We start from the raw sequence: 25,573 nt of genomic DNA, 5'->3' as shown, positions 1-25,573 counted from the left end.
TTCAGAAAAACTAGTTTATAAATTTATCAAACTAAACTTTTAGGGAGATAATGTGATGGGAACATTTAGATATTTGGATCAAAGCAAGTTGTGCTGCACTTTTTTATCTAAATGCTGAAGTCTTTGGAACATTTGAGTCATCTGTTCAAAAGAACTGAAGTGATTTATCAGCAAGTGTCTGATACTGTATTAGTTAAACGTTGTAATTAATCTTTTAAAGCTTCCTGGCGTCTTTATAACTTCACGTGCCACAATCTTACCCCTGGGCTCTCTCAGATTAGATTTATTTGTGAATAAATACCAGAAATGCACACTGTGATGGGAGTATTATTGCATCTACTGGAGAAAAAAAACAGGCAGTGTGAAAGCTGAGTGATTGAATTTACTGAAATTTGCTGATGAAGCTGAAACTGAGTTGTAAAAGATAAAAAAAACAGCAGAATACTAGTTAACCCCTAAAAGAATCTAAATGAAAGCTAAAAAAAACTTTTGCTAAATTTTTGGGAAAAGGTAGCAAAACATTTGCTAATAAATAAAAGTAACAAAACACTAGCTAAAAGTAGCAAAAGGTTTGCTAATGACAAAAGTAGCAAAAAGCCAGATAAATTTAGTAACGAGCTAGCTAAAAATAAAATAGTAAAATGACATGCTAAAAGTAGCAAGACTGGCTTGAATCTAAAAGTAGCACATTGGTAGCTGATAGCCAAAAGTAGCAGAAGAAGACAAAAAAATAACAAGTATTCTTAAGTAGATAAAAAACAAAGTTATTAAAGGAACTGAAAAATTTGTATATATTTTGAAAATTATGATTATAACAAAAACAAAGCACTGAATGAAGCCACAGTCTGTGAGGATCCACAACTTCTCCTCATCCACCATATAACCCTCAGCACTGGCTCCCCTCAGGGCTGTGTGCTGAGCCCCCTCTTGTTCCTGCTCACATAAGACTGTGCACCGACCCATCCAGGCTGTCGTAAAGTTTGCAGATGATACAGCGGTGGTTGGATGCATCACAAACAATGAGTCCGGCTACAGGAAGGAGGTGGAACACCTGGAGAGCTGGTGCAGGAAGAACAACCTTCACATCAATGTGAAGAAGATGAAGGAGATGATTGTAGATTTCAGAAGGAGCAAACACACCTACCTCCCACCTGTGCACATAAGAGGATCTGCGGTGGACACCATCTCCCGCTACAAGTACTTGGGTGTGCACCCGAATGACAACCTCAGCTGGGGCAACAACATCACCAGCCTGATCAAGAAAGCTCATCAGAGACTCTACTTCCTCAGGCGGCTGAGACAAGCTGGTCTGGAAAGCTCAGTCCTCACCTCCTTCTACATGTGTGCAGTGGAGAGCATCCTGTGCTCCAGCATCAACGTGTGGCATGGAGGCTGCACAGCTGCAAAAAGAAAAGCTTTGGTGAAGGCTGCACAAAAAACTGTTGGAGTCAGCCTCCCCACCATCACAGACATCTACACTTCCAGATGCAGGAAGAGGGCCACCTGCATCATGAAGGACCCCACTCACCCAGCACACACACTTTTTGCCCCGCTCCCCTCAGGCAGAAAGTTGTGGAGCATCAAATGTAGAACCACTAGACTGAGGAACAGCTTCTACCTTGAAGCTGTTAGACTCATAAATCCCTAATCAGGAAAATCACTGTAATGACACTTTAGTGGAGATTTGTCACTTTATTTGTGCTGCTGATTATCCATGCTGCTGATTTCTTACCCATAAGCTGCTGTATTCATATCCATCTGCTCACAACAGACTCATGTTCAGGCTACTGTTTAATATACAGTACCTTATTATATTATATTATTATTGTTTAGCGTTTATCTTAGATCCTTGCACTGTTTTCTTCTTTTTATAGTTTATATTTTGCTATTTTTGGGTGTAACTGGGACCTTGGGTACACAATTTCGTTCCACCTCATGTACCACATGTGATACGAATGACAATAAAGTCACCTTGAACCATGATCATCACAATTAGCTGAACATGTTATATGAATGGCTAAAATATCATAGATATACAGAAGTAGAAAATATGGGGAAAAAAAACAAACAGGAAAACGAGTGTGACTGCTGAATCAGGCTTGGCACAACTCCGAGGACGCCTCGTACCTCTGGATGACTTCTGCTGAATCCTGTTCCCTCTCCCTCCTTTTTCTCTGCACAAATCCCCGGAAAGCCCTGCCAGGATGTGGCACAGTATTAAAGGGATGGGAGAGGGAGAATGCTGGTGTAGTTAGGGTGGCAGTGAGAAGCCGTGCAAGGAGCAGAGTGTCATGGCTTTCAGCTGCAAGATTTATTCAGCTATGAGGGCGACTTTTATGTATAATGGCAGCAGCAGGGTCAAACTAAAGTTTCAGTTCACTCCTGCTACAAATGTACCAGCACGAGTACAATATGAGCCAGTACAGATTAGAAAAGGTGAAATTTGTGACATTTTGTGTCATGGCATGTTTCTATCTTTCTTTTTATTGTAATAGTTAGCTTTGGGTCAGTCATGTAGCTTTTAATTTTATTAATTTTAACAAACTATGTCAGATTTTGTTGTTTTGTAACAGTAATTAATTAATTAATTCAAATTCCTAAGACGCAGCTAAAATAAAATGCTAATTTTCTCATGTCGCATATAATTTCTTTATTCACAGTTTGAAATCAATACATTTTTACTGAACAAATGTTCAAGATTAAAATTAAAACACAAGTGGTCTGAAGCAAACTGGGGTGTTTTTGTGAAAGCCTGGAGCTGCATTTAGATCAACAGCTAAAAAAAAAGAAAAGATTTTACTGTTCATAAAGTCCTTCGTGTCTGCTCAAGATGGACGCTGAACAAACATGGTGTGAAACGCAGCACTTTCAGTGTGTGTCTTCAGTAGTTAACAATTGTCAACAGTCCAGTGAAACTGATCAACATTTGTTCAAATAAAAGACACAACTAAAGTCTGAGCTCCTCAAACTCTGCTAAAGATGATGTGAGTTTAACAATAATTCACTGTAAGCAAACAACATTAGCTGGCAAAAATCGTAGTAAATTGTACCATTTAATAAAGAAAAAGGTCATTTTGAATTTTATGGCAACACCACATGTCAAATAGTTTTGAACAGAGCAATGTTTACCACTGTTTGCCAGTTTAGTTCAATCATTTGAAATGTTTTCCGTGTTCGGCTGTGAAAAAATAAGACTTTATGAGATATGTAAAACATTAATTTCTGGGGTTTTTTACATTTTACACATATCAGCTTTTAAATTAGGGCTGTATATGACTTGGAGATTTAGACTGAATTTTGTAAAATAAATATAAATGTAATACTTTTCTATGAATAAAATTAGCTTTAATGCATGACGCTGAGCTTTATGGCAAAATGTGTTAAAGCCAGGACCTTCACTCAGAAGCCTGAATTTAATTTTATAATCTTTAAGGTATTTTTTAGGATTTTATATAATTTAGGTTTGATTAGTTTTATTTTCTGTTGTTTCATATACTTTTTTTGAAATGTTGTTTAAGATTTGCCCTGGAACCTTTATTTTAAAACTAAAAAGTTTATGTAGCCATCACACATTTTAATATTAATAAGCAGCTTGTGTTAGTTTTGAGTTTGGAGCAGAAAGTATGCGGAGTGAAAGGTTAAGTTTTAGTTTGTTAAAATACTAGCAATGTTAATACTGTTAGCTATAAGCGACACACCAATCATAGACAATTTATCTGCTTCGGCTTCACTAAAATCATCACTAAACTGTCAAACATGACAAATAACTTCCTGTTAAACTGAAACTAAAACGTTTACAGCCAAAAACGAGTGCCATGAAATTTATTCTCATCATTTTTTTCCCCAAAAGCGAGTTTCAGACAGTTGCTTTCAAAGTCAGCCAAAGTCAACCAGCCTGCTCGAATTCAGCAATAATTTCAACGACTGTGAAGTGCGATTACAGCCCTCTAAAATGATTGCCACATGTGTGTGTGTACGTGAGTGTGTATGTGTATGTGAGTCCAGTTGGAAGAGTTTTGGTCCTTTGACATGAAGGCCGTCATTTTCTGGACTTCACTTTGCAGACTTACTCAGCTGCAGTGGATTTACACTGGACTTTATCCCCCCCTGTTGCATGAAAATCCTGTAACTTTCTCCTTTGGGCTTTTAGTTGGAATTAAAAAGTCTCATTTGTGCTGACAGGTCTTAAATCTTAACTATCCACTACTGCCAATCAGATAATAACCCTTTAGAAAAAGTTCATTTAAAGAAAATAGAACATACAGATTGCAGCAAATGTCTATTGTTTTACAACCAGTCCAGCTCCACACACATAAAAAAGCTGCTATAATGTGTTATAGAAGTTCTAACCACAAGTGGATGAAGGTTAATAGTAGATTTCAGCTGTTAGGGACAAGTGTTAGGCGAGTTGAAAACAAGAAAAACGTGCAGGAAAGATTACTCACGATATCCTGTTAAAGGATCCCAAGAAGAATCAGAAAGCAAGAAGAGAAGAAAGAGACAAGTGTGTCAGTGCTTGATCTCCATGAATAAAACAGCAGCAGCTAATGTCACATAATAGCTGCTGACCTGTAGCATCCACTTAATATATTAACTGAATGTGATTTTAAAGGGTTGAAACAAGCAAAGCTTCAAATCGAAGGTGCAAAGCAAAGAAGGGAAAATGAGCTCAAATGGCAGAGAAGAAGCAGAACCGCAGGAGAGTCTGCATTTTTATGTGAACTAATTATGACAGCTGAGATATCTTTTATAGCTGCAGGTGATCGCGAGACAGAATCTCATTTAGCTTTCATATGCTAATGCAAGAACATTAAACCAGAAGCCCTGACTCATATTCACATTTATCTACATGTGTCGTTTGTTTAACGTCTTCATGAAAAAAACATTTGTTGTTTTTGTATGCTGCAGTCTTTGAACTACAAACTCCATATACGCTCAACTTTATTGCTATTAATGCAAACATCAGTTGTTTTTTTTAGAGACTATTAATTATTATCCACTGTCATGAAAAGCAGGCAGTTATGTAAATATCTTTGTGCATGCACTCTTCGTTTTGTCTGTTAGCAAAACATATCATGAAATATTGGATGGATTTTTGGCAAAACTCTCGGAAAGTAACTATTAAATGTTAAATAACTGATTAACTTTTGGAGATAACCTGACTCAAGATGGCCATCAGAGCTAATTTATTGTTAGTTTGACAAATATTTAGCCAAAATTTGGTGAAGTCAACAAGATCTTTGTGTAAAACTTTAACATGCAACACGATGAGCAATTTGCATTCTTTCAAAGAATTGATTTAAGCTGTGCTTGTAGCAACATTATCTTCTTTGTGGGAAAAAAGATGCAATTTTGTAATTTTTCTTTCTTCCTTAAATGTTAAATTGTTCCATATTCCTACAAAGACTGCTTAAAGGGATCTTCAACTAGTTGCAACAATAGACATTACCGTATTTTTCGGACTATAAGGCGCGCTTAAATCCATTAATTTTCTCAAAAATCGACAGTGAGCCTTATAATCGGTGCGCCTATTAATTCTGGTTGTGCTTACTGACCTCAAACCAATTTTATGTGTTACACGGTGCTCAAAAATTTGTCAAAATGAACTTGGTATGCGCTTTATAATTCGGTGAGCCTTATGTATGAAAACAGACCCGTTTGTTAATATTGCGTCTTATAATCCAGTGCGCCTTAAAGTCCAAAACATATGATAATTGATAAATAGTTACTTCAGCTTCAAAAAAGCGACACTGTAAAAATACTATAGTTTAGTTTTATAATATTTTTAAAGTGAGTGATACACAGACGTCACCCTTTTATTTACGTTGTTATACATTCTGGGTAAATGACGTAGATAGGTTGTTTCGGTGCAAGTGACATCCAGTTTGAATGCTAATTTTGGACATTATCTGACATTCAGCCCTTTAATTTGAACTGGAGCGTGTTGACAGAGAGGAGAACGCAGAAATGACTTAGTCTTTGCGTTAGCTCCAGAGCTAATAGCATTGGCTCCAGCCGTAATCACATTAGCACTTGACAAGCTGCAGCAGCCATCTTGAATCCGGTTGACTTCGATAGTTAATCAGATGTACAGTACATTCAATAATTCCTTAGGTTGAATTTCAGTTAAATTTGTCCACTGGTGCACAAATGTTTTGCTAATAAAACGACAAATTAGCATGCAGCTACAAATCAGTTACATGACTGCCCACCTTTCATGGCAGCAGGCACTAAAACATTTATAGAAGTACTGTGATTCAGTTATTCTACTTTACACTTAAAAATGGGCATCTGTGATTAATTGTTTTGTTTAATGTTTAAAGGTTTAGGATTGGAAACTCTTTCTAGCTTGCTAAAATGCAAATTGTGCAACTTGGAAGATTGAAAATCAATCTAAAAATCCAATAGAAAACTTTGGAAAATGGCTGTTAGGACTGTATTTAACAACTTTTTATAGTTAATTGTAAGAAACACCGGTTTGGTTTGTTTACGCTGACCTTTCAGACAGTAGATACAAGCTGAATCTGACAGTGTAAATAGTTGGCATGCATATTTGCATGTGTTTAAAAAGGTTGAACACTCACGCCTGCATAGTTGTTGTGGCTGTTTGAAAGGTGAACAAATTTTCCTTGGGGAACCAGTTCGTGTCCTCTGCAAGTAGAGAGAAAAATTAGCTTTCCAGTGTTCGATGGACAAAGAAAACAATCTGTGCGTCATATTGGCAGTAAGATTAAAATGAGAGCACAAAACCAGCACCAGCACCTCACAGTCCACCACTCCACAAATGGAGAGAGGGAGACACAAAGGAAGAGACAGCAGAGGAGAGACGAAGAGTCAGAAATACATGTCACATCTAACACCAACAATCCTCAAAAGACCAGAGAAGAAATTGATTTTAAGTGTATGTGTGTGTTTTGTTTAGTAAGATTAATACTGTTGAGTATCCTACGCTGGTGCCTGAAAGCAGGTAAATAATATTTCGTCTTTGGACAATTAACTATAAGCCCACTTTAGGGGGCGCTCCCATTCCCACCCATTTGGATCTCAGGGCCTCTCACTTCCTTTGTGTCCTCCACCCTCTCACCTCTCTCCAGCCCAGTCACCCGGTCCACACTCCACATCCGCTCTAGGCGTCGGTGCTGCTTGCCTGCGTCTCGGGATGTACTCTCCAGGTCCAGGGAGCCTTGGCTACGAGAGGGAGCACCGCTGCATGCTTCACAAGCCAGCCCCCTGTACTCCGCCTCCCCTTTCCCACTTTCTCCCAGGCTACGAATGTTTTGGGCGCTGACGGAGGTCTGAAGAGGTGGCTGGGACAAATTATGGTGGTGATGGGCGTGGTGGTGCATTGCGTGATGGGAGTGGGACCCTGCAACAGGTATCTGTGGCTGCACCTGGTTGCTACTGCTGCTCCCACTTGCTCCGCTTATTCCTCCACTGCTAGAAGGTGCATTTGTGAGAGTGGCGTTGTGATAATGGTGGATCCCGTGGTGATGGTTACAGCGGTGATGGTGTCCGCCACTACAGTTGTTAGCACCACGGCCACTGCTTGAGCGGTTGTGTTGGGTTGGAGATGAGGAGGCAGAGGATGGGGAAGTGGAGGGCTGAACCGAGCCCCCTCTAGACCCACCACTCCCCGACTTTTCCTTTAGGACGTCCAGTTCTAGGCTCTCTTTGCTGTCCTGGCTACTGCTCATCAACATAACACGTTGGGCAGTGATGGTGTACACACGGGCAGGCTGCAGGGCGCACTCTATAGTCTTTTTCTGGTCTTCCTCTGCTGTAAAGCTGCTTTCAAGCGGCAGACCCGTAGACTTGGTAGAAATGGTGACAGATTTGGAAGGGGGATGGATGAAACCCAGTTTTTCTTTAGCTAGCTCTTGTTTTGTCTTATAGCTTTTGGTGGCGGAGCAGGGATTGAAGTGATCGTTACTGTTGGGGCCAATTGTGTCACTTGGCGACTCCGGATCAGGACCCACCAAGGATTCACACAGAAGGTGAGCTAGAAAATAAAAGATCGAAGTGAATATAAAAATATACGATGAGAAATACACAAAAACATTAAAGAAATACAATAAAAACTTAGTATGGCACACAAGATAGAGCAGCATCATCATCTCTGTTTGGTTATCAGCTGTTGTAGCGGCCCACCAGTGAGGACAGTCTGGCATTTCAGTAGAGGATGAGGTGAAACAGTTGAAGGGAGGATTAAAACATCAATGGAACACACAGAATAGGAGTAGAGGGATAGACAAATGGCAGGTTGACAGAGACGCTGACCTGATCCGTTTCGGTTTTCAGGGTGAGTGTGGGACAGGTACTCTCCAAATGCTCGTGCTGCTCTGTGGGGATACACAAACATGACACGCATAAAGAAATTAATTCATGGGTGGAGAGGAAGGATGAATGTGAGAAGAGACAAAAGGGAAGAGAAGGAAGGAGAAAAAGGGCACGGGAACTATAAATTATAATCCTAATTGCCTTCTTTGTAAGGTTGTGCCACCCACAGATTAGGATGTGCCTGTTTTATCTTTTCTCTTCCAGCCAGTCTTAGCTGGAGATGAAGACATTGAGACAGCAGGAAGAGATAAAGTGAAGACTGTTTTAGGTAATTTCACAGTACGACCTCAGTTTGCGTTGGTGGATCTAACCACAAACAAGGTGACTGAGTGCATGTACTGGTATGTGCGAGTATACGCTGTAACCGTGGGTCAAGGAAAATACTCATAAAGACAAATACTAAGACGTGCTAAAAATGCACTCTGACAAAAATGTTAGAAGGAATGATTTGATTGGGATCAAAATTTGGTACTAAAGTAGGCCAGTGATGAGTATAAAGATGATTTGATTTGCAACAAGCTGGCCCATCTAGAATGCACACCAGAGGACATAAGGGGGTGACATCATGAGTGGAACGAGCGTTGTCAAGCAGTTGAAGGTCACCAGACACAGAGGATACTTCATAGATGCATTAGCATTACCAGCACTTGACAAAGTTTGGTAGGAGTCAGTGTGATTTTGCATGAGGTTGGATGGTTGTATCTTGCAAGTGTCTGGCATGTCACAGTGGCACAATGTCTGAAGTGGTTTCATAACTTGGAGGCATAGACCGCTGACAAGTGGGGCTGTAACACGTCGAACAATGGTTGTCAGTTCTGCTTCGCCACTGATGACCGATGTGTGTGTGCACATGGCTGTCTCGAGGGGAGAGAAATAATCCTGTCAACGTCGTGGATACATGCACCGATGTTATTCCTGGCATCATGATGTGAGAAGCCATAAGTTATGACTTCAAATCACCTACTTACACATGTGCAGTCCTCCTGTGACAGCACCCTGGTTTAGTCTTTTTAAGAAAAAGCCTGTCCACGTATATTTGTGGGCTGCGGACTATGCAGTTTTTTGATCTTTCCCTAATGAAAACATATTTGGATTCATCTCGGGCACGGACTCTGCATCAGAGTCAGTCTGCTGGATCTCAAGGGCCAGTGACAACAGTTGTAAGATGATTTGCTGCAGGAGAGGATACAGTAATGCTCAGAATACTCCTCCCTGACACGAGGCCACTGGTGTGCTTGTACGGCTTACTCTGCCATCGATCTGATCGGATATTGTAATTATTGCAATACAGTCACATGACCTTTCAACATATGCAGTTTAATTTCATTTCCACCCCTCCATCTGGGAGCTTTATGGTTTTATCAGTAAGTGAAGATGGCAAGAAATCCATAACTTCATATTCTTATGGATTTGGTTTTACTGAAACAAAAACGAGCCAGTTCCAGCAAATATAGCTAAAAGTCAATAGAGAAACTTTATTTAATATAATGGATCCACCAACCTATTTTTATCTGAGTACTACAGCATCTGTTAAGAATAACAACCTGTAACTTGTTTTTCCTGGTGAATATGACTTGAGACTTTGACTTGTTTTATTATTTAACATATCAAGGCTTGTGTAGGCGAGCAATTCTGAGGAGAAGCTTTTCACATATTTAGAACATCTTCTGAGTTTGTTGAATCCAACCCTTCCATTATGCTTTGGCTGTCATTCAACTTTGTCAATCTGCACAGGAACCTGACAGTCTGCAAAAGTGAGAAAGATAAAATTTAGCTTAACTGTGAAAACAGGCTAAAAATAAAGTGCAGGGGGAAAAAGTCAAACCAAGCTTTTAACCATCTAAACGCTTGCCTGTATGGTGGCTCTTATGCTAAATGTATTCATTAATGTTGGTAAGTGTTGTGCGCCCTCTATCCTGACTTCACTAACATGAATTACAACTATTTTAAGGATAATGTGATTGCCGACTGGACTCCTTCTCTCAAGTATTTTTCTTTAACCCATACCAACTTACTCTTTATGTGCTCTCACATCACACATATTTTCTTTAGGCTATTATTTATAAAAGAAACACATTTTAAATGCCATAATTTTTCCCTTATTGTTGCAGATGAACATCGCTGTCTCTCACTTTCACTCTTCATCTTCTGAGTGCAAGATTGAATACCATGCATGTCAAAATTATTATTGATTTTAACTGAGTTTTAAATTACTATATGACTGTTTAATAAATAGGAATTATATCTAGTTGCATGGAATCAGATGTATGTGGCCAAGTTTGCCTAAATTTTTGGTCCGGTGAGAATTAAAACTTATAATGTTCAACATAATTAAAATAACAAAGACATTAAGGGGGCAGTCTGTTTACTTTTAAACCAGATGTGAGCAACTTAAGGCTCGAGGGCCAAAAAGCGGCCCTTGGACAATCGCCATCTGCCCCCCCAAAATTAAAACAAACAAACAAACAAGATTTATTAAAAGAATCACAATTTATCAACGAGACTTAAGAAATTTTAAATTAAACATCTTACGTAAAACTTAAAAAAAAAAAAAACATTTTTAAGTCATGTTTCCAGAACTAGACTGAACTAACTTAAGACTTGAAGCAAAAATGTTTGTTTTGCATATTTCCGCTAACATGTACAACATATTAAGCTAACACATATGTTAAGCTAACACATATAACATGTTAAGCTAACGTGTATAATATATTGTCAGAAAATCCAGTTTACAGAATATGTCTAATATTCCTAAACGATATTGGAAAGACATGTTTTAAAAAGCATGCTAACTATGCTACAACAAGAAAAACCTTGAAAAAGTTGTAAAAATAAAAAATAAAACAAAATCCAAATTTGTATGCGGCCCTTTGATTGCTTTAAACGTCTTGATGTGACCCATTGGAAAAAATATGTTGCCAACTTCTGTTCATGAATAGTTATAAATACTTATTAACTTATCAGCAGTGACATCAGTCACAAGCCTTTTTATTAGTTTATTAATCAGAACGTTTTAGTTTTATTCATACTAAAGTGTGATCAGCTATGTCATTTGTAATTATTGTAGTCTGGCATTTTGAGTTGTTTTCCCCATTTCTCTCAGCTTCACACCTGTTCCTCATCAGTAATCACTCACCTGCTCTCATTCAATGATCAACCTTCTCAGTAGTTACTGTGATTGGCTTCACAAATTCATTATTGCATCCTTGTCATCCTCACCCTGATATATGTTTAGTAATTTTTTTTTTTTGTAGTTATGTTTTTGGTTATATTAAGTCTTGGACTTCCCCTGCCTGCAGTCTTGGATCCACAACTCTGACAGACAGCTCAGATTTGTAGTATTCCACCCATGCAAACATGCTGATTTATGCAGCTGCTGTACTTATATCTGTGCTGGGTGGGCACAGCTACATTTTTCCATTTTGAACATTCACACGGTGACCATACTGTCTCATGTGGAGGCTCTGAAATGCTTGAATTTAACGTTCTGCATGGCAGCTAGACTGAGTGAATCGCACTGTGTAAAGCTGGCTCCTGTGGCTACAATTTAAAATTAAACCGTTTTTCTCAGAAAGTCATGCTTTTAAGACAATTCACCTCACTACAGCCATAACATCCCTTTCTGTTTTAGTAGCTCAAGACCTGGTCCATGAAAGGAAACTATGGTTAGTGAAGTTAAATTAGTGAACACTAAACACTTTATTACTGGGAAAATATTTACCAAACCATCGATTATAACGTTGTCATATCTTTTTAACTATAAAAAGTTTGCTAAAACTAAATATCAGGCCCTAATAGCATAATCTACTTGAAGTGACCTACATTTTTACCCCCAAAGGTGATATGGCTTCTCATTATTTTATTTGCAGTCAGCTTATTATTCCCTACGGGGAATAATAAAAAATAAAGAAGGCAAGACGCAGGCTCTCGCTGAAGAAATCCCTGAACACTGGGTAATCTATAAGTGTGCACCTCCTCCCTGGCAGCTGCTTGAATTATTAAAGCTCGTCCAGCACAGCAAGTATACGGGTCACAGACATAACACTCTGATTCACAAACACAGCAGGTCTGCAGTGAAAACAGACCATTTTTAGACTGGTTTGATGCTCTGTTTATCATATGTCTCAGAGTTTCTTATTTAAACTCTGGTAAATTTAGCTCCAGGGTCAAATATTACTCAAGGAAGGGCAGCCCACTCTGTAGGTTAGTCAGACTATTTTATCTGAAAAGGTGTCATCATTGTTACACTAAAAGTGCAAACTCATTAAAATTTAGACCAGGGCTGGCTATTCAACCAAACTGCTCAGAGGGCCGCAGTTTCTGAAAGCCAACAGCTCGGGGGACGGATGTACAGTGATTAAAATCATTATGTAAATAAACCAAGGTTTAAAATGATCTGTTACCTTTTAAATGTGTTCATTTTATTGCACTGAATCATAAATGTAATAACCAGAACACAAAAAAAATAATTATAATTATGAAGTGGGCCAGATTGAAGTCACCCACAGGCCGGAAATGGCCCTCGGGCCGCCAGTTGCACAGCCCTGATTTAGACCTTTTGAAGTGGGGTTCAGTGGAAATCATATAAACAGTACGTTAGCAGTTTTAGATAGTGCCCTGAACTAGAGCTGTCATTTCTAACCTGGGCCCGAAGCCCGGCTCGGCCCAACCTGAATTTGGGCTGAGCCAGACCATAATAATGTGCTGGATGGGCGGGTTGGGTCGGTGTCGGGCTTTTGATTGTGTCAGCTGATCATCCAATTATATGGCAATATGGCTTGCCATAAAATCCAATTATATGGCAGCATGGCTTGCCATACCATCACCAGCCGCACGCAGCCATTTGATCGTGTGCTAACCAGCCTTGAAAGAGGTAAAAAATGTTCAGTTAAGCTTAAGATGGGACTACTGGGACTGCCAGGCAGCGATCCATCGCCCAAATAGACATTCAGCCTCTGCACTCAGTGCACACGCGTGGCCGACGACCCAAACAGGTGAGATTCCAACGCAGACATGTCAGAGCAGGGTCCATGTCTGAATAATGCAGAACGCAGGCAGAAGCAGGGATTCAAGGCGCTTTGACGGCCATAAAAGAACAAACACCCCCTCAGCTCCGATCTTCTGCTTCTTTTATTCAGCTGTGTGCGTCCACCGACCTTTAACAACTATATAAGCAGTCAAAGCTTAATCTAAAATGTTGTGGGGGGTTTCGGGTTCGGACCTGTAATTACCGTTAATTCGTTTGGTTGGGTGGGGTTTGAAAATTGTGGCTATGAGCTGGGGCTGGGTTGGGTCAGATTTTTTTGGCCCAATTGCAACTCTACCCTGAACAACCTCAGTTTGGGGAAAACCAAGTTTAGTTCTGATCAAACTGGGGAGCTAACAGCTAATCTGAGTGAGGCCAAGGAATTGGTGCCATCATAAAACAGCTTCATATTCGTCCATGCCAATTCTCTTTTGTAAACCCTCACATCACCATCAATTTGACCCTCTGGTCATAGTTTGGAACAACAGGGAATATTAATAAATTATAGTTATTTTTTTTAAGCAAATGTTCAGAAGACGAGAAGAAGGGACAGGAAAAACAAACCACCCTCGTTAATGGGGAAGATCTAAAGCAGGAGTGCCCGTTACGTTGGTCGTTATTCTCTCAACCAACCCTACTAGTTGCATTTATCCTGTCGTGGCTGTCCTCTCACTGAGGCAATAATAAAAAAATAGTCAATTTTTTAATGCACTTTCAGCTTCTTTTCAACTCCTCCTTTGTTAACGGCAATGACAAAAGTGAACGAGACACCTTTAGTGCTGAAATCGAGGACTGAGATGCAGTGCACGTGCTGCGACACCATCCAGCTTCCCTCAATACATTTCTAAAAATAGATCTCCATGCAGTTGCAAGTGTGCTGCTGCACCGAAATACACTTTGAGTGTCTTCGTGGTCCTGTGTGCAAGTGAACAAACTTTGTCGCAGGTTCAGTGCATGGACGGTGGGGTAAATATTCAATACATTTGCGCTTGTGTGCCTGCAATGCAAAAAGCAACAATCACTACTCTAAAGAGTCCTAATCAATGTGGTGTACACTCTAATCAGCAGCCGTCCCTAAGGAGACATTTTCGTTTTGTCCTCTTAGTTCATTATTCAGCAGCCTGGACACTAATTAAAATTCACAAACAATTGTGCAGGAGACTCACATCGTCCATTGCACATGAGAGAGGAAAGTGAGCAAAACGCCTCTCCATCCCATTAAAAAAAAGCTGCCCCCTTTGTTGCACCCTTGTTCTCATGTTACTGCTGTGCCGCTGCTTCATATACAGTTTCAACACATCAGGGACACAGGTGGCAGCTGAGAGATGATGCACACAAGTGAAAAATGAAGGAGGAGAAGCTGGGCAGGCGGATATAAAAATTCGTCCCGCATGCTCTCAGACATGTGAGAGGGGTTTAGGGAAAGAAATGAGTTGGGGAGGGGAGTTTTCTAAGGACAGATTATTGCAGCGGAACGGAAGAGGAGCGTGCACAGATAAATTGGGGGCTTATTAACGATGACAGCTCAAGTAAACTTGAGGAAACTGAGATGGACAGAGAGCACCGTCAGCCAAATGGAGACAAAACTAGATGAAATTGACAAAAAAAAAATATATATATATATTTTTTTTTTTTGCCTAAAGACTGAAATACTTTATTCCACAAGCATCCAGTTTACCTTCTGCAGAGGTTGCTGATAGATTAAAATATAAAACTGTAAAGATGTAGAGAATAAGAACACAAGCAGGAGCCACAAGATCAGTTTCCTTATTTATTCTAACAGTGATGGAAAGTGAAACCTTCAGTTCTTATAACAGTGAGTCACACTTGACCTGGATCATTACTGCACTCCATCTGGACTCTAAAGTAGGATTTACTGAGTTCTGAGTCAGAAAAATAAACTAAAACATCTCTAACTTGGAAAGTCAGCTTCAACTTCAAAATTCAATATGGCTGCCTCATGGATGATCTGTTGATATATGCAAAAAACTCTATTCTCACTTGGGCCAGTTTACATCTCATTGTCACCTACCACCAAATGACAACATATCTCATGACCAACTGGACACATAATTAATATTGCAGAAAATAATAATTAAATATATATATATATATATATATATGGCGGGTACTCTGGGAGTATGGGGTACCAGGCCCTTTGATACAGGCTGTTAGGTCCCTGTATAACCGGTGTCAGAGCCTGGTCCACATTGCCGGCAGTAAGTCGGGCTCATTCCCAGTGAGAGTTGGACTCCGCCAAGGTTGCCCTTTGTCACCGATTCTGTTCATAACTTTTATGGACAGAATTTCTAGGCGCAGCCAAGGTTGTGAGGGGATCCGTTTTGGTGGCCTTAGGATCACTTCTCTGTTTTTAGCAGATGATGTGGTCTTGGCTTCATCAGGTCGTGATCTACAGCTTTTGCTGGAGCGGTTTGCAGCCGAGTGTGACACGGCCGGGATGAGGATCAGTTCCTCCAAATCCGAGGCCATGGTCTTCTTGATCCAGAGAAGGGTAGAGTGCCCTCTTCGGGTCAGGGAGGAGGTCCTGCCACAAGTGGAGGAGTTTAAGTATCTCGGGGTCTTGTTCACGAATGAAGGAAAAATGGAGCGAGAGATCGATAGGTGGATAGGTGCAGCGGCAGCAGTGAAGCGGGCACTGTACCGGTCTGTTGTGGTGAAGAGAGAGCTGAGTCAAAAGGCGAAGCTCTCAATTTACCGATCGATCTACGTTCCCACCCTCATCTATGGTCATGAGCTTTGGGTTGTGACCGAAAGAACAAGATCTTGGATACAGGCAGCCGAAATGAGTTTTCTCTGCAGGGTGTCTGGGCTCTCCCTTAGAGATAGGGTGACAAGCTGGGTCATCCGGGAGGGACTCAAAGTAGAGCTTCTCCACATCGAGAGGAGCCAGTTGTGAGGGCTCAGGCATCTGGTTAGGATGCCTCCTGGACGCCTCCCTGGTGAGGTGATCCGGACACGTCTCACTGGGAGGAGACCCAGAGGAAGACCAGGACACGCTGGAGGGACTACGTTTCTCGGCTGGCCTGGGAACACCTTGGGATTCCACTGGAGGAACTGACTAAAATGGCTGGGGAGAGGGAAGTCTGGGCCTCCCTACTTATATTTTGTCATTATATTTATTATCTTCCACGTTTTTATGTCTATATTCTGATTTACTTCAGTTTGTATATTGCTTTGTGTGTTGCTTGTTTTTCTGTCTGTACAGCACTTTGGTTGTCCTTGTCGCTGTTTTAAGTGCTCTATAAATAAAATGGTATGGTATGGTACTTAGGCTGCTACCCCTGCAACCCGCATATATGGTGGCGCAACTGGTAGAGCTGCTGCCTCTCAGCGTCCCTGGTTCAAATCCCGGTCCAGGGGCCTTTCTGGGTGGAGTTTGCATGTTCTCTCTGTGCATGCGTGGGTTTTCTCCGGGTACTCCAGTTTCCTCCCACAGACCAAAAACATGCATGTTAGGCTTATTGGTAACTCTAAAATGTCCCTAGGTGTGAGTGAGAGAGTGAATGATTGTTTGTTTCTATGTGTCCCTGTGGTGGACTTACAACCTGTCCAAGGTGTACCCTGCCCCTCAGTAAAATAAATGTGACTTTTTGAATTTTGTGGGTTTTGTAAGAGAAATCAACAACACTGAAACATGAAGAAGCAACCTCTCCAACTTCCTGTAATTTCTGGTTCCACTTAATAGCACAAAATAAGCAAATGTGGGCACCGTTCTGTTGTTTAGTTTATAGACAAAATGTATTGACTTCTTGAAAACGTTTTACCCAAAATCTTCATTAATGACTTTAAAAAGCCATAAAAACCAACACTTTTAGAAACTATTTTTTAAAGATTTCAACAGAACAATATAGAAAATGAAAACTAAAATAATGAAAGAAAGCAGCACTGCACAACTACAACTAAATATGGACGTTTTTTATCCTCATCTGCTTTCTTCTACTTTGATTTTTAATGCTTCCATATTTCATTCAGCTAATGGCTTGAGCTTTTCTTATACTTCCCCCACTGTGCAGAAAATATCCACCTGCAACGATGCACATGTCAGTTTAAACTTAATAGCACATACAGGCTCCAATAACAATAATTTGTACACCTTCCTGGTCTGAAACAGAACCTCCCCCAGGTGTTTCTCCATCATAAACATCAGGCCACCAAGTAAAAAGAGCTTCCTTGCTTCTAACGCTCCCTTATAAAATCTTCTTCTCAGATTCTTTAATTGAATTGAGTTCAACAAACGCAGACACAGAGCATCGGCACACTAACACAGCTGGAGAGATGAGAACCCGTCGAAAGTCTTGTACCATGACTGAAGGGTTGATAAGACCTAATGGCTCTCCTGAAGGTGCAGTGCATTGTGGGACACATGTGAGACAAGTAGAAGCTTGAAATGTCAGGCTGTTTGAAATGTCATCAGACTTTCTACCAAGTGCAACCCCCCCAGTCACACAATGAGCTGAGATTTAACTGATTCATATGGATCTTACTGTCAGAGCAGGGGTCTGCAACCTGCGGCTCTGGAGCCGCATTCGGCTCTTTGGTGCCTCTGCAGGGACTCCTTCAAGCTTTGACCAAAATTAACATAAAAGCAAATTTTATAGGTAGTTATGCTAACAACAACAAAATAGCTAGTTTTTATCAGTTTTCCTGTCATTTCTTTTGCAAATATGTTAATATGGAGTAATACATCACTTTAACATTATGCTTTATTTCTTCAAAGCAATATGCTTAATTTGTCCACAGTTAAAAAACAACATAGGTCTGCATATTTCATACTTTTTTATAAAAAAAAATTCTTTACAAGAATTTGGTGTTTTCTTTTGTCTTAAAATGTAAACATATAAATAAATGTTAGAAATCATTAGATATTTTAGTTTTTTTAATGTGATCCCTGGCCAGAAAATCCTCCTCCAACAAACAAAAGTGGCCCATGGGCCACCAGTTGATAATCCCAGTTTGGCAGGTTTTACGGCCTCAGATATGTTTAATTTAGTGAACGAAGTTGCAAAAATGACTCTTTTGATCGTAAAAGGTTGCATACCCCTGTGTTAGAGTGTAAAGCTGAACAGAATTTTAAACAAGTATTTCATGTTAATAGTATTTTTTTTTAAATAAATAAAAAATACACTTTGCCTGACGGAGACAAACTATTTGCTGCATACAAAAGCAGAACATAGGTATATAAATACAGTAGTCCCTCGCTACTTCGCAGTTCGTTTTTTGCAGACTCGCTCCATTGCGGTTTTTCAAAATAAGATTGGACATGACACACAACTGACTGATTGATGGATGAGCCGCACGATTGGCATGGAGTTTTAATTTAAAATATATCATTTTTTAATATTTAGCACCTGCTGCACCTGTGTGCAGCCCACCGCTGCAGGAGAAGCTTTCTCCTGCAGCGTGTCATATACCGCTCTGCAATAGAGCTGTCATTTCTAGCCCGAAGCCCGGCCTGGCTCAATCCGAATTCAGGCTGGGCCATAATAATGTGCTGGATGGGTGGGCCGGGTCGGTGTCAAGCTTTTGATTGTGTCAGCAGTTGCATGCGGCTGACGATCCAATTATATGGCAACATGGCTTGTCATCCAATCACCAGCCACATGCGACCATTTGACCGTGCGCTGATCGGCCTTGAAAGAGGTAAAAGTTCAGTTAAGCTTAAGATGGGACTACTGCCAGGTAGCAATCCATCAAAGCCCAAATGGACGTTCATTCGCTGCACTCAACGGACGCGTGCGACCAATGACCCCAACATGTGAGATCCCAAAATGTCCTTGCAGATATGTCAGAGCAGGGTCCGTGTCTGAATAATGCAGAATGCAGGCAGAATCAGGGATTTAATGCGCTTTGACAGCCATGAAAGGACAAACACCCTCTCAGCTCCGATCTTCTGCCCATTTTACTCAGCCGCGTGCGTTCACCGACCGTTATTAACTATATAGGCAGTCAAAGCTTAATTAAAAATGTCAGGGGAGGTTTTGGACCTGTAATCACTGTTAATTCGTTGGGTCTGGTCGTGTTCGGAAATTATGGTTACAGGCTAGGACCGAGTCGGGTCGGATTTTTTTTGGGCCCGAATTCAACTCTACTCTGCAGCGGGGAAGTGGGCGTGGCCAAGAGCGCTGGCAGATGGTAGATGGCAGAGAGCAGCGGAAGCAGAGAGCTCAAATCATGACATTCTGTGCTCTTTTAGAGCGTTTAGAGTTTAGAATATTGCAAGAGTGCGGGAAGGGTTTAAAACGCCTTATTTACTACTTGTACTATTCCTACTTCGCTGTTTTTCACTTATCGCGAGGCTTCAGGGTACGGATCCCCCGCGACAAACGAGGGACTACTGTACTCATTTTTCTCACTGAAATCCACCTCATTCAGCAAATTAAAATCTGTAATTAAATTAAAATTAACTAAGTTGGAATGACAAGAAGTGCTGAAAACAAGCACAACTCATGCATGTAAAATATATAACAGAGTGCAATTGTTTTAGACAAAACTATAAAACTCAGAACAATAAAAAGTTATGCAACATTACCAGAGTGACTGCAGGTCAACAACGAAGTCGCACCTGGCTGTCCTGAATAAACCAAGACTCAATATTTCATTTGCATCTTCCTGTTAAAGCCAAGCCTTTCATCTCTAATGCCATTTTTCACAGCAGCGCAGCTTTGTGAGGCCTGTTGTCCGCTGCCTTTCAGCCGAGCCTCAGCGCCGCTCTCCTCTGAGGCTGATCAGCAGATCAAAGCTTCTGCTTTCTCACTCCGTGCTGCTGGATGCGGTCCCGTAAATAAGATGTAACCCCTCTCTTTTCTCCCCGTGCCCCCTGTATTTCAGTCGCCGAGCCACTTGATGTGGGCTTCTGGAGCGGAGACCAGCAAAACACAAACGTGCAAAATGGCACAAGTACCATCAGACCGTGAAGGCGGCGCAATAATGTCTGTGCGAGTTTGTTTGTCTGTACCATTAGCAAAATATCTCATGAATCGTTAAACAGATTTTAATGAAACTTTCAGAAAGCAATCGCTGGGGTGACATTTCCATCTGATTAACCTATGGAGGCAATCTAATTCAAAATGGCCCCCGCAGCAAAGGGATCTTAGCTGACACAAAAATGGCTAACTCAGTCAATTTTGCTGATATTAAGCTAAAAATTGGTGTGGTAGTAGCTGAAAGTCATCCACAACACACACTCCAAACCCTAACATCTTACAGTATTATATATAATATTGCACATAATGTTATTTTAAAAGTTTAACCAACATAAGATGACCTTCCACAAAAACTGTGACCTGAAAGGCAGCAGAGGATAAACTTTTGTTCAAGGAATGCTATGTCTTTAATTCACATTAGCTTTGTGTCCCCGCAGAAACCACTGTCTCGAGGTGAAACAAACCATTTGTCACTTCTTGCCGTGATAATCCTCGTGAGTGTTTTTCAGTCCGGCACTCTGTGCTGACATAGCAATGGGGACGGCAGCACTAGTCTGTCAGCCACTTCACCGCATAATTAAATCTCTCAGAAACCAGTTGATGGATGAAAAGTGAAGCCAGCAAACAAGTACCAAGAACTGCAACAGCTCCATTGCCATGGTTCCCAAACTGTTCAGCAAATGATCCACAAAAAAGGAGTCACAGTGATTTATGGCTTCAACTGTTTTAGGTTGACATAACATTACCGTATTTTCCGCCGTACACGTCGCTCCGCCCTATAAGTTGCATCCGTCCAAATATGTCTAATAAAGTGGCAAAATCCATAAATACGTCATTTCACCGTATACGTCGCATCTATTGCATCGTGTTTGTTGCGCGTCACCGCTGACAATCCGGAAATGTGGGCCGGTTTTGTGCCAAAAATTGATTGGCTGCCAAATAGTGGCCGAAGGAGCGTGCACGGGAGGACTTTAACAATAATTTAACAAGATTAACACTTAAAAACAATTATGTGTTTGCTCAAAATTATAGTAAAGGTGTGGCTCAATTAACTTTTCCTTAATAAATGCACTTTGACAGTCAAATCAGCTGCATTTCGAAACCTGATTCGCGGAAGCGGGCACACGCAAAGGGACGATTTGCTGCTCATTTCTTCAAAATTTAACAAGATAAACACCTAAAAACAATTATTTGTTTGCTCAACATTATAGCAAAGGTGTGTCTCAGTTGAACTTTTACTTAATAAATACACTTTAATGGTCAAATTAGCTGCAGTGAAATGAAGCTGATTAGACGGTTGCTCCAAGCAGTGAGCAGAACAAAGGTGGCAGGCTATGGCAAGCTGACTGTGTCATTAATAGCCACTTTTACCTATTACACAAAACAACGGCATGCTATACTACTTGAGTGCCACCTAGTGGCTGAAAATGGTTGTGTTCAATATTTTCAGTCAGAGTGAATGAAAACGGTCATATCTCAGCCCAAAATTGATTTATTATACGGGAAGAAATCCATAAATACGTTGTTATAGCGTATAAGTTGCAGGGCATGCAAATTATGCAAAAAACTGATACTTATAGGGCAAAAAATACAATACTTCTAAGTCATTCAACAAAGAGTTTTTGTATTTTTTTTTTATTCATTTATGACCACTGCTTTTCTTTTCAGTAGGATCCCAACCCCAACTTTGAGAACCAATACTCTAATCAATATTTTCTGAAAAGGCATTACCGACAGCTCTGTGATGAACAAAAGAAGAACATCAGCTTGTTCTCCCTTCCTCAGAACACAGTTTAGTGAGACGCTTCAGGGCACACATTAGAGAAATGGATGACTATACTTCTTAAATAATGCAAGGATATGAAGTGACACTCGAACTGACCTCTTTACAGAAAGAGGAAACTCAAGGAGGCAAAGCTAATTCAGGATGGGCATAGGTACAAAACAAGAATAAATATTTGAGTAACTTTTCCCCAGAAGAGGCTGATCAAGAGCAGGATTACCTGCAGAGACACTGAAGCTGATTGGTTTTTCCTAGACAGGTAATTTAACTTGTCAATTTAAACACAAACTGCAGCTGGACAACTTTTAAAATGGCCCCTATTTCCACATTGACCACTAGATGGCAGTAAATAATACATACTGATACTTTAAGTAAAACTATCAGTCTGCCCTTCACAAAAATGCAAGTTTTTTTGGATAAATGTTTCATAAATAAACATTTATTATCAACATACTGGAATGGTCTGGGTATTTCAGTGCTTTTGTTGTAATATCAGCTTCTCATCTACGCAGTTTTAAAAAATGGAAATAAAAATATACATTCAAAAGGCTAGAGTGCATATTAGAATATGCAAGAAAAATGTTCAGCATTTTAAAAAAATGCATGAGATGTTCAGAACTGGCAAAGAACAATGATTGTGACTTTCATGTATGGTGCATGTTTATTCTGCAGTTTGAGATAAAGTAAGTGAGAGGAACTGGGTAAGAAGGCGTTAATAATATGTTGGAAGTACGTGCATTGATGAACTTCCTGTTTATTAACAGCATCGTGCAATTCAAACTTTGACTTTAAGCATAACTGTTATATTATTGTCATCTAGTGCAAACTGATAAAATTCATTCAGCCATGTCAATATATGGTAAAAAAATGTTTTTTCTAATGTTTAATTTCAGAACTGTTGCTGCTTCCATATATCTGGCATCAAGTATGATGCATAGTTGGCAGTAAATGAACTAAAATGGATATTATAAACAACATCAATAACGTTTAAAGTATCCATTGATTTGAAGCCTTGTCAACAGTGTCAAACATAATTTCTTTCTCTGTTGGCTCCACGTAAAATTCAGAATAAAGTTTTAAATCTTGTTTCTATTCTAACATGCAAAGCTCTCAACTACTGAGCTCCACACTTTGTTTTTTCATTTTTTCCTAACAACTGCACATTCAGAATGTAGGTTTACTTGTGGTTCCTAGAGCTTCTAAAAGCAGAATGGGAGTTAGAGCTTTGAGCTATCAGGCTCCTCTCTTGTGGAACCAACTTCCAGTTTTTGTGCATGAGGCTATGTTTCATTAGGAGCAGGCTTAAGGGTTTCATTTTCCAAAAATCCTATAGTTAGCTTGGGTTTCTTGCGCTATCCCATAGACCTATACTGCATGAGGGGGGAAACTGACCGCATTCCCCCACTCTGCTGCTGTCTTTACTTTCTCTGCTCTTCATGTTTGTATTTACAGTCATTGCTCCTGTTTTTCTTCCCGTAGAAACTCCACTTGGACCAATTCTTCTGCGGTTCCTTCAAAAACCTCACATGGTTGAGGCAGATGACCACTCATCCTGAACCTGGTTCTGGTGGAGGTTTTTCCTTTTGGTCGGCTGTGGCTGAGTCGTCCTTCAATGCAAGAGCTGGGGATTTGAATCCACCGGCAGTCACATGCTGAAGTGTCCCTGGGCAAGACAAGAACCCCTCGTTGCCTCTGACGTGTGTCTCATCGGTGTATGAATGTGATAAAGAACTGATCGGTCTTTGTTTAGGTGCTGAATGAACGGGTAAATGAAGGTACAGATTGTTTGTAGTGTAAAGCACCTTGAGTATCTTGATAAGATAGAAAAGTGCTATATAAGTACAGTCACCATTTACCATTCTTAAAGGGGAGTTATCCCTTCGCCTGTCTTTGGATGGAGGGTTGCAATAAGGGGAAGATCCAACACGATCTGCAGGTATTCTGAGCCAGATGATGTTTATTAACTGGCATTATGATGTCTGTGTGTCGCAACTTAATAATAATTGATTTCATTGTGACTGAATTTGAATTGAACTGAATTTACATGTTGGATTTGTTTCTTTCTCTCTTGTACTTTTGTTAATTTGTCTTTTTTGTATGCAGGTGAAAAACCATAAAATATTCGATTTAAGCCTTTTTTTACTTTAAAAAAATAGAGTATATGTTCCAGTGTTTAAGAAAACCGGTGTGCGTGTGCTGCTGCTTGTGTCAGATACAATCTCTGCAATTCCTCTGTGGCTGGAGGAAGCAGGAGGAAGTGCAGCTTCTTCCTCACACATTCTCCTACAACAGACCACCTGCCCAAGCAGCGGATCGTCTGGTCCTCACCCTCTCCTCCAGTGACGCACAGGCAACACACACACATAAGCTGCTCCATGGGCATCAACACGCACAAGGAATGACGTAATAATAGCACATCAGCCCACATCTGTAGATGAAGGTCATCCATTGACTGAATCCCAATAAGTCCCCATCGATCCCGGACCTCCGGGGCGCACACGCTGCTGTAATTCCGACCTCACCCCGAGGTGAAGTGGGTGAAGTCATACGTGAACACTACAGGCGACACACGTGCTTTGCAGCTTCAACTCGGAGTCGTGAACGCACCACGGGGACATGGATCTGATTCATGTCTGGCTGCAGTGGTTCTGTTTACAATCAAAATAAAAATGGATCCAGAGCGAGTCGTTAAGCTTTTAACGGGCTGGACTGCTGCCAAACAGTCTGAACGCTGATGCTTTTACAGGTTGGGGGGGGTTACTCACCACAACCTCTGCGACCCGCTCCGCGTGAACGGACTGGGAAAGGATGATCAGTGCATGACGGCATTGATTGATTAATTGATTAATTGGTGGATGGCAGGCTCATTATTGTTGCACCGTGGTGAAGCGGACACACATAGCTCCTTTAAGTGTTCGCTCTCCTTCTGCATGACTTTGGTTATACAATGATGCTCAAAACAACGCGCCTGGAGCAAAAATAATCATAAAAAAAAATCCTCTGCCGATCAAAATCTGTTCATAAAGCCAATAAATATATTATATGATCTCTGGTTGCATTTGCAGTTTTGTCACCAGCTCTTACTGGTTCCGCTTCACGCCCCAGGCTGCAGACGGGACAGGGACTCTGCGCGCATGGCGACGGGCTGACTGGCTGGATCCATGCGAGAAAGCGCAGTGGCAATTCATCAAAAACACACAGCTGTCACACCTGCATGCTTCAGCACCTGCCAGCCCGCCTCGTTTGGGTGCAATAGACCGGTGACAAAGGGCCACTCACCTAACTTTTGCTGCCACAGAGGATATCGCATCGTTCCTTAAATTCTTCCTCTTGGACACGGTGGTTCCCATGCTGGCATGGAAACGACGCAGACGGGGAAACTGTTCATTCCAATGATAATAATAACAATGATAATAATAAAATGAAGGATGGAGGAATGCGACCAGGAAAAAAAAAAAAAAAGACAAAACCCTGAGACAAAAA

General features: G+C 40.7%; 1 protein-coding gene across 2 annotated transcripts in view; it reads right to left on the bottom strand.

The window, feature by feature from the left end:
• Positions 1 to 25,479, bottom strand: part of LOC119424854 (NMDA receptor synaptonuclear signaling and neuronal migration factor) — a 47,786-nt gene extending 22,307 nt beyond the window's left edge. For both annotated transcript variants that reach the window (XM_037692361.1, XM_037692362.1), the window contains exons 1-5: positions 25,370 to 25,479; positions 8,278 to 8,339; positions 7,085 to 7,999; positions 6,585 to 6,651; positions 4,446 to 4,451 (exon numbers count right to left, since the gene is read on the bottom strand). In XM_037692361.1, the coding sequence (XP_037548289.1) occupies positions 4,446 to 4,451; positions 6,585 to 6,651; positions 7,085 to 7,999; positions 8,278 to 8,339; positions 25,370 to 25,440 (1,121 nt within the window). In that variant the 5' untranslated portion in view covers positions 25,441 to 25,479. The remainder of the gene's footprint in view (positions 1 to 4,445; positions 4,452 to 6,584; positions 6,652 to 7,084; positions 8,000 to 8,277; positions 8,340 to 25,369) is intronic.
• Positions 25,480 to 25,573: the final 94 nt, after the last annotated feature.

Source organism: Nematolebias whitei, chromosome 18 (assembly GCF_014905685.2).
Source record: "Nematolebias whitei isolate Nwh7 chromosome 18, NemWhi1, whole genome shotgun sequence".
Lineage (NCBI taxonomy): Eukaryota > Metazoa > Chordata > Actinopteri > Cyprinodontiformes > Rivulidae > Nematolebias > Nematolebias whitei.
This window is presented reverse-complemented; position numbering and strand designations above follow the sequence as displayed.